The sequence below is a fragment of the Melospiza melodia genome, chromosome 10, assembly GCF_035770615.1.
Source record: "Melospiza melodia melodia isolate bMelMel2 chromosome 10, bMelMel2.pri, whole genome shotgun sequence".
Lineage (NCBI taxonomy): Eukaryota > Metazoa > Chordata > Aves > Passeriformes > Passerellidae > Melospiza > Melospiza melodia.
The window spans coordinates 13,187,018-13,205,231 of record NC_086203.1 but is presented as its reverse complement, the minus strand read 5'-3'; the positions used below and the strand labels follow the sequence as shown (position 1 = coordinate 13,205,231).

General features: G+C 38.6%; 1 protein-coding gene across 2 annotated transcripts in view; it reads left to right on the top strand.

The window, feature by feature from the left end:
- SLC6A11 (solute carrier family 6 member 11) overlaps window positions 1-18,214 on the top strand; it is a 109,529-nt gene that overhangs the window by 20,062 nt on the left and 71,253 nt on the right. For both annotated transcript variants that reach the window (XM_063164415.1, XM_063164414.1), the window contains exon 6: window positions 6,368-6,500. In XM_063164415.1, the coding sequence (XP_063020485.1) occupies window positions 6,368-6,500 (133 nt within the window). The remainder of the gene's footprint in view (window positions 1-6,367; window positions 6,501-18,214) is intronic.

Below are 18,214 nucleotides of genomic sequence, written 5' to 3'. Positions count from 1 at the left end.
TTCCACCTTCCTGACAGGTATTTTGGCAGGGAAAGCTCCTGGCACTTCAAGATCCACAGAGGATTCTGGTGCCTGGAATTGGAATATTGAATTTTTAGAGTTCAGTTATATCTGCTCAAGTTTTTCAGTCAGAAACTCTGTATTTGCACAGGATACCTGAGTGCATTTAGGTGTGAATTATTCAAAGTAATTTTCACAGAAATAAATGAATATTAATTGCATAAAGTGCAAGGAGAGAAAGAAAGATGTGAGTTAAGGAAATATCTTTAGATAGAAACTTAAATTTGCTTTCACACAGGAATAAAGAGTGTCTAAAAGATCCCAATCCTTTTCCCCTAAACTGGTGAGAAATCTGCACACCCTCAGGTGTGTTCTGATTTTTGAAGAAGGAGCTTAGTGATGAGGTTCACAAAGTAAATATGGGATGGGTTTGACAACTGCAGGGATAAAAGTGGACCAAAATATAAAATATAAAATATATTTTATATATAAAATATATAAAATATAAAATAAATATAAAATAAAAAGGATTCTGTACAGGGGCACTGCATGATTTTGTTGCTTTTATGCCCTCAGGATGCTCTGGTTGGGCGCACCTCCATGGACAGGGCGCCTCAAGGGGCTCCTCTCTTGGGGTGCTGTTTGCTGTTGGGTTTTTTAAAGCCTTGGAAACTGCTCCAAATGCAAGTGGGAACATGAAGGGACCTTCCTCAAATAGATTGGAGCTGTTCTTGAGCTTCCAAAATCATGAAATAATTCAAGAAGTACCTCAGGACATTCCTTTCAACGCTGCGTTGGCAGCTGTTAATCCTCTTTCTGTTCAAGAGGCTGTTCCAGCTTCTCCAACTTTATTAAAGACACTCTTTCCCAGGAAAATCCAGTGTTCCCATAGCCAGTAAATAGTGTGTAAGCTTTCAGAAGGTTTGTTTTCAAATTTGGGTGGAAAGGCTGCTTTTCAGTTATCTCATAACCTTCCCCTCTCCAGCAATTCCAACAACAGAGGGGCCCTTCTTCCTCTCCCATGAACTGAGGCACCAAATGGAAATGTGTTTTTCTACTTTCTCAAACAAATCAGTCCCATTTTCAGTAGGTACTTGTTGAAATCATCTCCCAGTGGGATTTTATTGGGTAAATTTTGTGTAAATTTTGCCTGTGCAGTGATGTGAAGTGAGGGAAGAGAGGTAATCCTTGGCAATGGGGTGTCCCGGGCATGTGGGGAGCACCAGATCCTTGTACAAGGCATAATTTCTTCCTGGGTTCATTCTTTTATTATTTTATTATTTTATTGTTTTATTTTTTTATTGTTTTATTGGTTTTTTATGCGTACTGAAAATATGTTGAAATTTTTCTTTCTATAGTTCTGTAGTTCTAACTATTCAGATAGTTCCTGACTATCCATTTTTATTTCCTTTTCAATCCACATTTATATTTAGATTCAAGTGAGTTTGAAGCCAGGCTTACAATAATTTTTACTCTAGTAGAATTAATCTACACTGTAGTTATTTTGTCTGATAATGATTTTGTTCAGCCCAACTGCACAGACCCTTGTGACCAGACCTCTGCATTTCTGACAGCCCCCCTTTGGAGATGTGCCCTATTACTGCCCCCAAATTTTTCTTTTATTCATTAGATTCCTGGAACTTTTGCCACTTTTATTCTGTGTTATTTACAGGATGAAATGTAAGAACCTTCACTAACATTTAGCCAATTTAAATGTGTGTGATCAGAGGCAATGAACCTTTCAAGCACAGTTTGAGGCACCCCAAAACCCACTCTGGCTGGGTTCTACTTACAAGCAAGATATGCTGTGGAGAATTAATATTTGCTACTGCTGAATTAAAACCTTGCTTTGGTTTGCATTAACCTTTGATCCCAGACTCCCCCCAAGGCAGTGGAATGTGTTTCCCTCAATATTCTGCCCAAAAACCTCAAGTGCCATCAATCCCTTGGCCTCTCTCCCAGGCTCTGGGTGGGTTGAAGGGGCTGAAGTGCTGAATATTTTTACACAACAAAACAACGCTCCCCTCAAACAGCTCAAAACCTACAATAAAAACTTTCAAACTCTCATCACTTGCTGTTTTCAATGAGATCCAACAGTAATTAATGATTTGTGTCTTCAGTGCAGGAGAAATCTTTCTCACAGTGAAGTTTCTCACAGCCTGAAGTTGTTGCCAGCAAATTTTGGTTCAACCAAGCAGGGATTTGATGTTCTGGGGTAATTCAAATGGTTATCTACAGTTGTACTGCCAGCTATGTGATCTCCCAGGTTCTTGGGCTTTTATCTGTCAATGAACATTGTTGATAATAATTTCTTCAAATAAAGAAGTGGCAGCAGTGAATTCTAGTGAGAAAGAGTCAAGGCATTGCAATGAAACATCTGTTATTTCTCATTTGATTTAAGAGGGTTTAAAGATGCTCAGCTTTAACAAGTCTTGATACACAGGATAAAATTATTTCTTTCTTTTCACCCAAATGGGATGCAAAGCAGCTGAGCTATAGATTCACTGCAGAACTTTTCAAATGTTTGCTCCTTCAAACCAGAAGGGAGCACATGGAGTGCTGATTTTACTGCTTGTTTCTGTGCTCTGTGCATGAAGAACTGAGGAGAACAAGGCAGTGCAGGGCTCTTGCGGGTAAGGGGAGAGGAGGAAGGACTGGAAGAAGCTACAGAACCTTGTTTTGTTGTTGTTTTCAGTGATTTATGGCAGGTTTTAGGTAGAAGCTGCACTACTGAGCCCTGAATATCAACCTCACATCTCAGACACAGGGGCAACCATTTATTTTCAAAATGCTTCCCTTTTTCCTGTTATTTCAGTTGAATACTAAAAGAATGGGGGCAGATTTGACTGAATTGAGGCTTTGTGAGAAGAATTTCATATTCTGATTTCTCCCTCCTATCAAAACTTCATTCCCTGCTGCTGTTGAGATGGTTCCAGCAGCAGAATTTAGGGAGAGCTGTGAGGGATTTCCCCTCCTTGGCTCCATTCTTTCCATACATTTCATGTTACAGATTAATTATCACTTCTGGACTTGCTGCTGCTCCCTTTCTGAGGGAAACACCAACCCTTTGTTCTGCTGGAACAAAGGGAATCCAAAGCCTTGACAGCACTTTGGGGTAATTAACTCCTCATTATGGTGCTGACAGCTGCCCTTGATTGGCACCACGCGTCTGTTCTCAATAGGACCCGCGGGGATAATTAATTATGGTTATCCCATTAATTTGCCATTGTGACGCTTTACAAAAATATCTGGCCAAGAGTCCTGCGTGGGTGAAGGAGGTGTCTCTGCTCTTTGGGATCTCAAAGCATCCAGAAAACTCTGAGCTCTTCCTGCTCCCAGGAATCGGTTGCTTTTCAAAATCTTCACCCCAAGCCTTCATTAAAAATTATGTTCTTAAGAAGAAGTATGAAAAAAAGAAAAAAATTATGTTCTTAAGGCAAAGGCATCTTCTGGTGGGTGAAATATTTCAATCATGAGAAAGAGAGAACATTTATTTATGAAGTTTTGCAGATAGGGAAGAACAGTGTAGGAATTAAAGTGACTTGCACACCCATTGTGGAAAAGGAACCTCACTCATGTTTGGGTTCACGTGTACATAAATAAATCCAAACAGCTATAAAAAAGCTGGTTTGATGAAAACATAAGGAAATTTTTCATTATTAGTTCACAGTGAAATTACAGCTAAATGAAATTTCACTATTATTGTGGCCCAACCATAAATATTTTGTCTCAGATTTCATCTTAAAAATGTACTGCTTTAAAAGGCCTTTTAGTATTTGTTGCCCTGTATTATTTATTCATTTTCTTATCGTATCATGCCAAATTTTGTCCTGGTTCTCTTGCAATTAATTCCTCTTCTGGGTGATCTAAGAATTCAAGGACTTCATTTGGGATTTGATAAGGATTTGTGAGGAGGGTGGACTCCATCCTAGGTAAAATTCCACCTTCATCAGTCAAACAGCTTAGAAGAATTTGAATTTTAACGATGCATTTCATGTGTGATTATGTCTCAGTGGTGTTGTGTGCAGGTATCAATTATGTCCTTCCTCTTCTTGATTAAAATAACCCTTCATTAAAAGCCACCTCTCCTCATTTGGGTGCATTTTGATGAGAGAACTTCAGGCACTTTGCAGGTCTTGGCTAACTGAGGGTGCTCCGTGCTGGATCACATCTCCCCCAGAAAAGCTGGTGGAGATTTGAATAATAAAGGTTTAAAGAATAAACATTTGAAGAATAAAACAAATTCCTGGATGGGGAGGAGATGTGGATGAGGTGGCAGCAATTTTAATTTAAGAAGATAATTCTCAAAAAGTTTGTGTTGCCTTCCTGCCCCCTTTTATTTTTGAGTGGGAAGATCTGTCTTTATTAATTGGGAAATATGGAGATAAAATCTGTGATTTTGGGTTTTTAAGTGTGATTTTTGCTTACCCTGTTAATTCTGTCATTCCCCAGCTAAAGAGGGAATTTTAAACTCATATTTTATGAGCAGCAGCTGCAGCTCTGGAGGTGCGGAACTTGCCCAGGTGCTGCTTCAATATTTCCATTTTCCCTCTTGGCATCTCCAGCCTCCCACTCCATCACTCCAGGAATTTCCCTTCACAGATTCCTCCTTTAATTAATTTTTAAAATTTCATTTTATTTCCTTTAAATATTTCTATCTCCTATAAACATTATATTTTTCATGTAAATATTCTATATCCTTTAACTGTCATTTTTTATTAGCTGGAATTACAAGATCAGACTTTATATCCCTAAATTTATTGACTCAGACAATAACTGAACCAAATACAAAAGGAAGACTTCTTTTATATATTTAACTGAAGTTTGCTTAGTTTGATTTAATACTTAACCTTTCTACTAAATTGTAATTAAATTATGTGTATATTTATGTAGATATTAATTATATAATCAATTGAAACCTGTGAAAATCAATTAATTTGTTTTCAGTCACAGTGGGGAGGGAGAGGAGTACAAGTCTGAGGTTGTAATAATTTGTAGTTTATTTTTTTATATTTATTAACTTACAACTTTAATTTATAATTTATCTTTTTATTTATTTCTTTATTACTTTAAATAAAGATTTTAAATAAATCTCTTCCTATGATGATTTATTTCAGGATAGTGTTAAAAAACTTTTTATGTGAACATCTTTATGTGTGCATTTGTTGTTTTAAGTTGCTTCAAAATGTTTTGAAAAGAAATATTTTAATATTATAGCTCTAATTACAAAAGGAAATTAATGAAATTTAAGGTTAACAGGTAAAAATAAAGGTTAGAAATTTTTTTTGGGAAAACAAATCAAATTGAAAAACCATTTATTTAGGAAGTGTTTTTATTTTAGCTCATATAAATTGGTAAATAATTCAAATAAATTATTTTTGTTTGACTTTAAAGAAAAGTTGTTCTAAAATAAAAATTTTGTCACTGACTTGAAAAAGTGAAACATTTGTTCATTTATAACCGGATACAAAATACCTGGAATATTCTGCTTTTCTCTCTCTCTCTATTGCAGTACGAGGTATTTTCAGTAGTGAGAAAAGAGCAGTCATTGAATTAAATTAATTCAGTTTTAACCCATTGTTTCCCAAGTAATGCTGGTTTTCTTCAAATATGACCATCTTTATCATCTTTTCTTTTAATTAATTCACTTTTATCCCAGTATTTCATATGTAGCGATGGCTTTCTTCAATGTTATAATTTTCTTTCATAATTATTTCAGTTTTATCCTGTTTTTTCATATGTAATGTTGTTTTCTTCAGTATTATAATATTTTTTTGTAATTAATTTAGTTTTATCCCAACATTTCGCATGTAGTGCCATTTAAGCTCCATTTAAGAATTTTTTGTAATTATTTCAGTTTTATCTTACTTTTTCGTATGTAATGCCATTTTCTTCAATATCATAATCTTATTTTTTTTTGTAATTAAATCAGTTTTATCCCAGTATTTCCCACGTAGGGCTGTTTTAGATCAAAAATCTGGGGGTTTTTTTGTAATGAATTCACTTTTATCCCATTATTCCATATGCAATGTTGCTTTCTTTGCTATTATCATCTTTTTTTTGTAATGAATTCACTTTTATCCCACTATTTCCTATGTAGCGCTGTTTCAACTCAATATTCTCATTTTTATTTTGTAATTAATTCATTTTTATCCCAGTATTTCCCATGCAGTGCTCTTTCAGCTCAATATTCTAATTTTTTTTTGTAATGAATTTACTTTTATCCTAGCATTTCATATGTAGCATCGTTTTAGCTCAATATTCAATTTTTTTTTGTAATTAATTTACTTTTATCCCAGTATTTCCCACGTAGTGCCGTTTTAGCTCAATATTCTGATTTTTTCCCCCTTTTTTTCCCCCATGGAAGACGGAGGGTGCTGGCGATTTCCGATGGGATTGAGCACATTGGGAATCTGCGCTGGGAGCTCGCCCTGTGCCTCCTGGCTGCTTGGACTATTTGCTACTTCTGCATCTGGAAAGGCACCAAATCCACTGGAAAGGTGAGCCTGAAATATTTATTTCCACCAGAACGGGGGAATTTCACATGTGTGAGGAACTGTAATTAATTGTAATTAGGAGTTCTTCGTGTTTTTCGGTCCTTTTGGTTCCGTGATTTGCTTTTTCTCTAATTCTCTTAGGTGAGGCTGGGTGGTTTTGTTTTATTTTTGTTAATTTAGCAATGAGATTTATTGGGAAAAAAAAAAAAAAAAAAGTGTTGTGTTGATTTCTGTGTAAATATTCTGCAAAATTTGGATTTTGCCCCAAACGGTCGGGAGTCAAAACTCTCAGCCCCACAAGAGAGTCACTGAGAGATTTGATGCACATAAAAAGAGAATTTTTAAATACATTTTATTTTTGTTAATCTAGCAATGATCTTTACTGGAAAGAAACCAGGTTGTGTTGATTTCTGTGTGTAAATTCTGCAAAATTTGGATTTTGCCCCAAACTGCCAGGATTCAAAACTCTCAGTCCCTGAAGAGAGTCACTGAGAGATTTGATGCACATAAAAAGAGAATTTTAAAATACAGATTGAAAACCAAGAGCAGAAATAATGAAAGCACTCAGAGAGGGACCAAGACAGGAATGCTACGGGGGAAAATAAACATATTTAGGACTTTTTGAGTGAATTCCACTCAATCCTGGGAGCAGGGAGCCATGGGGTGAGGGGGAAGCTGCCCCTGGAATGGTGTCAGCCACAGCTCTGAGTAGAATCTGTGAATAATCAACAACACTGAGAGAGGAAAAGAGCCACAGATCTGGAGGGAGGATCTAAAAAATGATCACTGGTTTCTCATGCTGGAAATAAAGGAAACCAGGAACAAAATTGCTGCATTGAAATGCCTAATTTTCAATTGTTTCTTATGTAGTTTGGGTTGTGGTTGAGGATATTTTTATTTCTGGTTTAGTGATCTTGTTTATAAATGAAATATTTGACAAGTAATGGATTTTTGAAATTTAGAAAACACCGGAGTGAAATTTTTCAGCTGCGTCAACTGCACACATCCTTGATACTACCAACATTTTGGCTGTTCCCAGTTGCTGATTCTGGGTGTGTTTGCCAACTGTGCCACTCAAGCTGCTGCTGCATTTCCCAAGAAATTTCCACACACATAAGAAGAATTTACAGACACACACACACACACACAGAGATTCCTGCAGCCCCACCTTCACCAGTGCAGGGAAAATCACAAAATCACTGCTGAGAATGCTGCCAGGGACAGGGGGTGATGCCTTGGGAAGGCTGACATAAAACAGGGGCTGGATGGAGATAAAGTAGGGATTTATTCAAAGGATCTCCTCCATGGATGCACCTTGGGCAACACAAGAGCCCAGCCAGGGCTGCACCCAAGATGAACCAAAATGGTCACAAAATGAACCCAAGATGAACCAAAATGGTCATAGAATGAACCCAAGCTGGACCGAAATGGTCACAAAATGAACCCAAGATGAACCAAAATGGTCACAGAATGAACCCAAGACGAACCAAAATGGTCACAGAATGAACCCAAGATGAACCAAAATGGTCATAGAATGAACCCAAGTTGGACCAAAATGGTCATAAAATGAATCCAAGATGAACTAAAATGGTCATAGAATGAACCCAAGTTGGACCAAAATGGTCACAAAATGAACCCAAGTTGGACCAAAATGGTCATAAAATGAAGCCAAGGTGGAGCAAAATGTTCACAAGATGAACCCAAGGTGGAACAAAATGGCCCCAAAATGCACGACTGGGCACGGGCTCTGTCACTGTGATCAGTTCTGCTCCATTTGCACCTTGCAGTTCATTGTCCCATTCCAGCCTTAGCCCAGGCAGTCCCACCCTGCTTGTTTTTCTCTCTCCAGCCCACAGTGTTTGTGCTCTGGGGCTGAGATTGGGATCATTTGTCCTTGGTGCCCAGCTGGAGCAGGAATTGTTTTGTCTCCCTGCTCTGTGCACAGAGCTCACCATCCCCTCATGTGAACCCAGACCCACACACTAAAGCAGCACAGAACCTGAAAAATATAAAAGCTCAAACCTGAAGCATCAGGATGAGAATGAATAGTTTAGAGGCAGGGGAAAATCCTAAAGAGTTGGATCTGGAGAAGCCAAAGTGATCCAAGGGAATGACAAGATCCATGTCCTCACACCTTTGCCGTGGGCTCAGGGAGGTGCATGAGCATTTTGGAGTTTTCTGAGAGGTTGCATCTGCTGGGGAAGAAATGAAACTGAGCAAAACTGGATTTTTTTTTCTCCATCAGAAGGAATGTCTGAGGATGGAAATGTATTCTAGCATGGTTTAATGTGCCCCAGGGGTGCAGGCAAAGCTCTGTGGCTGCAGGTGTGTGCACGCACGCGAGGCTGGGCAGAGGCACTCACAGACACAGCAGTGCAAGCAGCCTGGGCTCAGAAGGGGCTGAAGTGACTTTAGAAAGGATTTATTTTACATTTCTGGAGTTTACATCCAGGATTTTATTGCTCTTCCATTCTTTCAGTTTATATGTTTCCCCAGAATCAGATCTTGCGCTTTGAAGGTGGATAACCTGTCTGACCTTTTCTTTTTCCTTTTTCTGATGGCTTCTGATGGCGTCTTTCTTTTTCTGATGGCTAAACCCTCAGCTTTAGCTAGGTGGAATGAATTGATTTTATTTCAGTGTGATTTTGATAACCACCTCTCTGAAGAGGTCAGCCTGGGAGAGAACAGCTTGTCTTGGGCACGAGAAATGGGATAATAAAGTTTTCAACAAGCAGAAATAACTTCTAGTCTTGCAACAGAAGTGCAAAGAGAAGGGAATTCATGCTCAATATTCAGCTTTATAGATCTCAAGCTTAAAACATTTAGACCAGGGTTCTGTAAGAGGCAGAATCATGATATAATTGCACCATTTAAATCAGTTTGCCATGAGCAGCTGATCTGTTTCCAGAATCCTGAGGAATTCCTCAACACTGGTAAATCCCACATTTCTGAGGAGAGCCTGTGGTACCCATGAACCTGCCTTTCCACAGGGTCCCTGGCTCTCAGGAAGGATGTGTCCTATATTGATAATTCAATATCACATTGATAATTGATATGATATAATATTGATAATTCCTTTTTCCAGCTCTGTTTCTGCAGTGCAGGTTTTTCCCCTGGCACACACTTACCTTATTTAAATTTTTTAATGCAGTGTTTATTCAATATTCTTCCACTTGTTACTTTTTGCAGCCTAATCTCTGGGAATCTGGACCATAGCATTGCCTTCCCAGAACAGCAAAATTCCCAGCTTAAAAACAAAGGCAGCACTCAGGTGTTGGGGATGCTATAAATGGATTAAATGTTCTGAAATATAAATGGTTTAGCAGATTTCTCAGCTGAAGTTTCCATTTCAAATCTAATGCCATTTCTAAAATTCATATTTAAGCTCATCCATAATCCTTCCCACTAAATTGAATTTATTATATGCTCATTTCCAGGAAACATTTAAAATTGACTTCTGAGGTTTTTTATGATAATAATGTAACAGTCTGTTAAATTTATGACATACTTTAATTGGATTGGATAATTTCAATGAAAAAATACATTTATTTAAAGCAAAAAAACTTCTTAAAGTTTTATCACCTTGGAAACATTTTCAAAGGGAGGTGTATGTGGGACAGGAGAGGGGAGAGAAAGAGGACAGGGGAACCAGAGGTGAGATGGAGAAGGTGTGTCCTCTCCACACACTTGTGCTTTCTGAAATATTCAGGAGGTTTCTTCATCCTTTTCCTCTTTTTTACTCTGCATTCTAATGCATGATGGAAAAAGAGTCCAAGCCTTAAAAGCTGTTATAAAATAACTCCATCATTCTCCAACCAGCACTACCACAGATCATGAATATTTAATATTTCAGGATATTAAATATGTTAAGACTAACATCAAGTTTAACTCCAGAGGAAGTGCCTATTACACTGTTAACAGGATGTTCCAAACTTTTCCATTACTGTTCTTGAAATCCATCACTTTCTCACAAAGCATTTCCATTTTCCCTTCCAACAGCTGTGAAACGGCAAAATAAATCCAGGTGATTCTGGCAGCTTTCAGGTGAAATGGATTTGTGCCCTTAATTATTCAAACTTTTCTTGCCCTGAACTTCCAATCTTAAATCTGAAGGTATTTGTGTGCAAGCCTTTAGATTTTAAATGTTGCAAATAGGCAAAAATGCAGGATCCTTCAGTGAGAAACTCAAAATCAGAAGGAGAAATATATGCCAGTGCAGTTACCATAATTTTGTATTTTGAAAATTTCTTGTTAATATCTGATCTCCACCTCATGGAGAAGACCTGTCAGTAGCTGAGATCAAATGTTTCCAAAGATAAGGTAAGAACTATCTAGAAGACTGAAGAAAGTTAACTTTTTTGACATTTAAATTATCATTCCAGTCTCTGATCATTAGGTTTGGTTCAGTATCTGATTTTTCCAAAATACTTTTGATTTCCGGTTTCTTTTGATTTCCAAAATACTTTTTGATTTCTTTTGATTTGTGGTTATGAAAATTCTCAGTTTTTCTATATTGTACACAGAGCTGCTCAGTCTCCCTAATTTTTTTTATCTTCCCATTTCATGAATGCAATCTTCAGGTAGAAGGGAACCTGTTCTTTTATGGATCTTGATTATTCATTTATTAATTTGACTAAATTTAAACTTTGAGAGAGCAACCCCAGTAGCTGCCAATGCATTTTTCTTAAATTACTTGCTGAAGGTAGTACCCCTAATATTTTCCTTTCTATTTTTTATTTTCATGAGAATTTTTGCAAACAAACCATTCCATTGAGTTCAGTTCTCTCTGTCCCATTCCTTTTGGAGGGAGGAGCCTGCAGGACTCAAAGTAACAGAAAAGCATTTGAAGTTGTCTTTCCTGCTCCTGGTTAATTTTTGGGTGCATCAACACATCCCAGTCCTGTGCTGACATCCCTGGTCAGAAGCCCTGGCAGGAACTTGGAGTTATAAAAGTGTAAAAGTTGGGAGGGACCTTGGAAAGTCTCTGGTGAAACTTCTTGGTCAAAAAGGTTCAGCACTGAACTTGGAACTGTTGTCTTGGTGTTTGGCTGAATCTTAAAAACCTCCCAGGACAGGGATTGCTCATGTCCTGAGAAAACCTCTTCCAATCCTTAATTTCCCTCCATTAATCAATTATTCCCTAAATGTTGCTTCACTGCAATATTTAATTTTGTTTAAAATTTATTTCTTTTTTATTATTTTGTTACCTTTCTGTTATCCAGCTCAAATCAAAGCCTATTTTTTTGTATCATCTGTGTCACTACAGAGTAGGGGTTTGAGTGTCTCCAACTACTGATTTGAAAAGACTTCTGTATTAATAATCTCAATTAATAGACTCAAGTTAAAAAACAATCTAGCTTTCCTGCCTCGACCTCTTGAGTGGGAATGAGAGCAAATCAGCACTGAGATGCTTCAGGATTTTGTGCTGTAGATGAGGAGAAGCTGAATCAAAAGTATTAAAACCCCCACAGTCTTTGTATCATTTTTAATTTATTGATATCAGAGCATTTTACCCCACCCACAGCACATTAATTAAAGTGTGGATGAGGTTTTGTCATGTATGACTCAACACCAAGCCAGCATTTTCTGATGTGAAGTGTTGCAAAATATTCTCCCTCTGGATTTATTGAGTATTAGAATACCACACTGATTGTATGAACACTGAATTCTCATATATTTTGGGTCTTTTTCAATGGGTTCTTGTTAACATCATGCAAATATTCTTTTGCCAGAGCTAAACTGAAACAGTTCTTGCTCAGTGATTTTTTACTTCTACATTAGTTACTGGTTAATAAGTGATGAGAAATCCTTCTCATTGTGCAGAACCAGCTGCAAGAGAGAAAAATCTCACAGAAATCCTTTCTTCAACATTTCCTGGAACTCCTCTACATGCCATAATCACTGAATATTATTCTGATTCTGACTTCTGAATATTTTGATCCTTTCACCCTCTTTGTGCTCAAAGTTCCCTGAATTCCCACTTCCTGCTGATGTTCGAAGGTGCTGAATTTAAGCTGCCTCTCAATATTTTATATTTTAAATACAAAGGGAGGTGCTGAGAGCTGGGAGCAGGGATGTTGTAGCCCCAGAGCCAAGAGTGTCTAAAATAAATCTGCTTGGCTTTCCAGGTCATAATTGAATTTGCAAATGTCTAGCACGCTCTCATCAAGCCTTTGATAATATTGGGGCCCTGTCAGGCACTTTTTACCCCTTTCCACCCTGCAGAATCTGTCACCCACAGCCCAGAGAGGGTTTGCTGTGGCACATGAGTAAAGCTCTGATGTAGCTCCTCTCTCTGCAGAAACATGAGCTAAAATGCTGCATTAAATACTCCTGTGAGTCAAAAAAATAGCAGATTCATGATTGCACAGGATTCTTTTCCCCTGATTTATCGCTGGGAATTTGTCACTCCAGCTCTAGAAGGACACTGCTCAGTTTGCAGCTCACTGTTGTAAACCCTGAGAAATGACCTGGCATCATTTGTAGCTGTTGGATATAAACATAAAAGGACAAGGGGCTCTGATACTGTCCTTGCCACCTTCATTATTCATTAAATCTTCCACTTTCTAGACAACCCCACTGGAAAAGATACAAACACCAGAGCAAAGCAGAGAAGTTTTTATTTTCTCAAAGGAACAGCTCTGCTGCTGTAGGCACCACGAGAAGCAGGATTTGGGGTTGAATATTTGCAAATGGGGGCATAATTTCTTGTTTTACTCTTTTGCTAGTGATTTTTTTTCCTCTTTTCCCTGTGATTGTGCTTATTGCCTTCACCTGTAATGTTTTCTAAACGTTCCATTTAGAAAAATTTGGTAGATTCCATTCAGATCCCCAGATATTTCCTGCTCTGAGCATTTAATTTAAGCTTTACAAACAAAACTTATACCTGAGTCCTGCAGAGGCTGCTGAGTGCGTTTAAAGCTGTGAGCAGTCTGAGGGGCTTAAGATGAATTTCTGAAGGATCTGGGGATGTTCAGCCTGGAGAAAAGGAGGCTCAAGGAGAACCTTATTGCTCTAAAAGGATCTGGCAGGAGGGATCAGGCTCTGCCCCCAGGGAACAAGGGACAGGAGGTGGCCTTGGGTTCCAGCAGGTTTGGGTTGGATATTGGGAAAGATTTCTCCTGAAGGGACAAAAAGGAACAAAAGGAATGTCCAGTCTGGAGAAAAAGAGGCTCCAGGAGGATTTTATTGCTCTCTATAATGATCTGGCAGGAGGCTGCAGCCAGGTGGGTTCAGGCTCTGCCCCCAGGGAACAAGGGACAGGATGGATGAGAGGAGGTGGCCTCATGTTGCAGCAGGTTTGGGTTGGATATTGGGTAAAATTTCTCCCAAAGGAACAAAAAGGAACAAAAAGGAACAAAAAGGAACAAAAAGGAACAAAAGGAATGCCCAGCCTGGAGAAAAGGAGGCTCAAGGAAGACTTTTGTTTTGTTGCTCTCTAAAATCTGGCAGGTGAGGTCGCGCTCTGTCCCCAGGGAACAAGGGACCGGGTGAGAGGAGATGGCCTCAGGTTGCAGCACGTTTAGGTGGGATACTGGGAAAAATTTCAAAATCTCTGCCCTGAAAATGTGCTGAGCCACAGCAAGAGGCTCCCAGGGCAGTGGTTTAATCCCCATCCCTGGAAGGGTTCCAAGGACACGTGGATGTGGCACTTGGGGACAGCGGTGGCTTTGGCAGAGCTGGGTTTGGGGTTGGTCTTTTCCAGCCTTAATTATTCTGTGATTCCCTGAAATTCATGTTCTGACTGCACAGCTGCTGTCCTTTGCTGTGCTGCACTGCTCCTCATGAGGTAATTAGTGCCAGGGATCAGATGGTAATTAATGCCAGGGATCACGTGGTAATTAGTGCCATGGATCACGTGGTAATTAGTGCCAGGAATCAAGTGGTAATTAGTGCCATGGATCATTTGGTAATTAGTGCCATGGATAATTTGGTAATGAGTGCCATGGGTCACGTAATTAGTGCCATGGATCACGTGGTAATTAGTGCCATGGATCACTTGGTAATTAGTGCCACGGATCATATGGCAATTAGTGCCACGGATCACGTGGTAATTAGTGCCACGGATCATGTGGTAATTAGTGCCATGGATCACTTGGTAATTAGTGCCACGGATCATGAGGTAATTAGTGCCATGGATCACGTGGCAATTAGTGCCATGGATAATTTGGTAATTAGTGCCATGGATAATTTGGTAATTAGTGCCAGGAATCAAGTGGTAATTAGTGCCATGGATCACGTGGTAATTAGTGCCAGGAATCAAGTGGTAATTAGTGCCATGGATAATTTGGTAATTAGTGCCAGGGATCATTTGGTAATGAGTGCCATGGGTCACGTAATTAGTGACATGGATCACTTGGTAATTAGTGCCACGGATCACGTGGTAATTAGTGCCATGGATCACTTGGTAATTAGTGCCATGGATCACTTGGTAATTAGTGCCAGGGATCACGTGGTAATTAGTGCCATGGATCATGTGGTAATTAGTGCCATGGATCACTTTGGTTTGCTGTGCTGGTGCCACTGAAGGGCCAGTGAAATGTCAGGAAAATTTTGGAAATCTAATTATATTAGATTAATTACATCTGTCAAGACCCCAGAGATGAAAGAGAACAGGTACACCCTGTTTGCTGGGACATCTTGACATAGATTTGTGTTAACAACAACAGAAAAATCTCCTGAAAAGGGGTTTGACATTATTGTTAATCTGTGATGGGCAGGAAACAGTCACTGAAAACTGGACCATTTGTAATCAATACTTGAGGTGGCCAAGGAAATGTACTAAAAAATCCTTAATTCACACTCACATTTTAACAAGGTGTAAATAAAGGTAGAGACCTCAGGTTTTTCTTATTTTATGATGGTTTTGTGCGGTGGTGTTCACAGGGGTCCCAGGATGAGAGAAGAGATGAGGATCTGACTCCATGTTTCAGAAGGCTGATTTATTATTTCATTATATATATTATATTAAAAGAAAATGATACATTAAAACTACACTAAAGAATAAAAAAAATAATTCATCAGAAGGCTAGCAAGGAATGGAAAGGAATTAATAACAAAATCTTGTGACTGACCAGAGAGTCTGAGCCAGCTGACTGTGATTGGCCATTAATTAAAAACAAGCACATGAGACCAATCCCAGATGCACCTGTTGCATTCCACAGCAGCAGATAATCATTGGTTTTCTTTTCTTCTGAGGCCTCTCAGCTTCTCAGGAGGAAAAAATCCCGGCAAAAGGATTTTTCAGAAAATATCATGGCTACAATTTTGAGGACCACCTGTCCCAGGCTGCAGTTCTGAATAATTCAATATAAAATAGACCCCTGACCCGTTGCGAGTTTATTACAACAAATTAAGCTCTACACTGTGCACTACTAAATTAAATACATAAAATAAAGCTGCAACCGTAGTTAAGTTTTGGTTATAAATTTATTTTTCATTTTGCTGTTGAGGAAAATGCCCAGAATTTTTGTGAACAATTTAAAATGCAAAACTGGAGTTCCCAGGCCCTGCTGGCTGAGTATGGTTTTACCTTTCACTATTGAATTCAAAATATTCTCCCTTGGCTCTGGTTTTATATTTGTGCTCCCTCCTCCCCCTGGAGGGGAGCTGGATGCATATCCCCAAAAAACTTTATTTTCCAGACATAATAAATTATTTTTGCATCCCCCCCCTACACTTCCAGCTTTAATATTTCTTTATATTTTGTGAATTATTTCTATCACTCTCAGAACTTTGAGGTTTAATGTTTTTTGTCCTGGTTCTGAGGTGAATTTCAGCTCCCTTGGTTTGAACTGAGCTTTGGTGGCTATGAAATAATCCATCACACCATAATATTCCCCCCAATTATGTCCAATATTATTTTTATTCATAATATTTTGATAATAAAACAATTATAAAATATAATGAGGAGAACAAAATAACTCAGCCCTTTTTCTGTTCTTTCCAAATGTGATTTTTTTTCCTGCCTAAACCAAAGAATTTCAAATAACAAGCAGTAAGCTTCAATGGTTTCTCCAAAGAACAACATCTTTTTTAAGCTTAAAATTTAAGCTTAAAATTTTAAAGCTGGTTGGATTTAATTGCTTAATTTAAAGCTGATTGAATTTAATTGCTTACCTCTCTGTAAAGCTTGGAGCCTCTCTATTCTGCCTTAAGATTTGCAGCAAGGCTGAACCAACAGCCAGAAAAAGTCAGAATTTCTGTAGCTGTCTCCAGTCCCTGAGTCACAAAGCAGAAAAAAACCCCTAATAAGGGGAGCTAATATGTCCTTTGCTGCTTCTGGGATATAAACTGAGGAAGAAAATCAGGTGAAATTTGGATTTCTGTTTCTGCAGTTTGCACTTATGGAGCTGGGCCAACAATTCTGTGATGGAAAACAATAAAAAAATTAAAATAATTTTAAAGAATAGGCTGGAACAAAAAATATTTGACTGGGGGTAATTTTGTGTTAATTGAGGACCTCTCTTATAGCAGAGCCTCTCTTGAGGCCTTATCATTTCCAGTGTGCAAAAATCACTCACTAAAATAACAATAAAAGAATATAATAATCTGTTGAGAAATACCAGAAGAAAGATAACTCAGGGTGTCAAGATTGATGCGTGAGAGAAGTGGGGAAATTCCTGGGATTGGGTTAATCCTTTTCCTTGAGGAGAAGAGGGGAAATTCCTGGGATTGGGTTATTCCTTTCCCTTGAGGAGAAGTGGGAAAATTCCTGGGATTGGGTTATTCCTTTTCCTTGAAGAGAAGAGGGAAAATTCCTGGGACTGTGTTATTCCTTTCCCTCGAGGAGCAAGGCATTGCTAGTATCCATTCTGCTTGAAGATCCCAAACTCAGAAATGTTTTTTTCTATATTTTGCCCATCATTTTCCCTCCCCTCAGGAGTTAAGCCTTGCTTGCCAGCAGTTAAAACTCAGTCACTAGCCCCAAAGAAAATTTATTTCTCAATAGCAGCCCATCTAAAGGCCTTAATGGATTCAATGAGGCAGAAAGAAGGAGCAAAAGGACAGAAACAAAAAAATTAAAAAAAAAAAAAAAAAAAAAAAAAAAGAGAAAGATGTGTGGAAGGGAAAAAAAATAAAAAAAAGAAAAAAATAAAAAAAGAAAGAACTAGGGCCCATTGTAAGAGCCCAGGAAAAGGAACTGGGCAGCAAGGATTGTATCTCCTGAAGTGTCTTTTGTTTGAGGCTGAAGTGACAGCAAAGAATGGCCCTTCATGGCGAGGCTTTGGCCGTGGCCAAGGCTGATGTCTGCATTCAGAGGGGGAAAGTAGAACATTCATGAGATGCATGCAGAGTTCCTGCTCTCCTCCTCCTCTCCCTGAGCTTTCTAAACTCATTTTTTTTTCCTCCACTCTCCTGTGCTCTGAGCATTTAAGGACATCTCGGGTTTGTTAAAAAAAAAATAATTCATTTTTGTGCTTCTCGTTGGTTTTCCTGACCTGTTGGACAGCTGGGGAAGGTTTCATAAATAGGAAATTTCAATCAAAATCGTGATTTTTATGATTTCAGTCCTTCCCAGCTACACCTTAGTGGGGAAATCCACTTTCATATGAATATTTAGGGTGGATCTAAGCCCTGGTCTGCAGCTGAAGAGAGTAAAAGGTGTTTGAGGGCACTGAGGGACAGCTCAGGGCACGGGCAGGTGGGAGAGGTTCTGGGCACAGAAATCACCAATGGACTTTAAATATGAGAAAGCAGAAGGGGCAGGGAGGGGC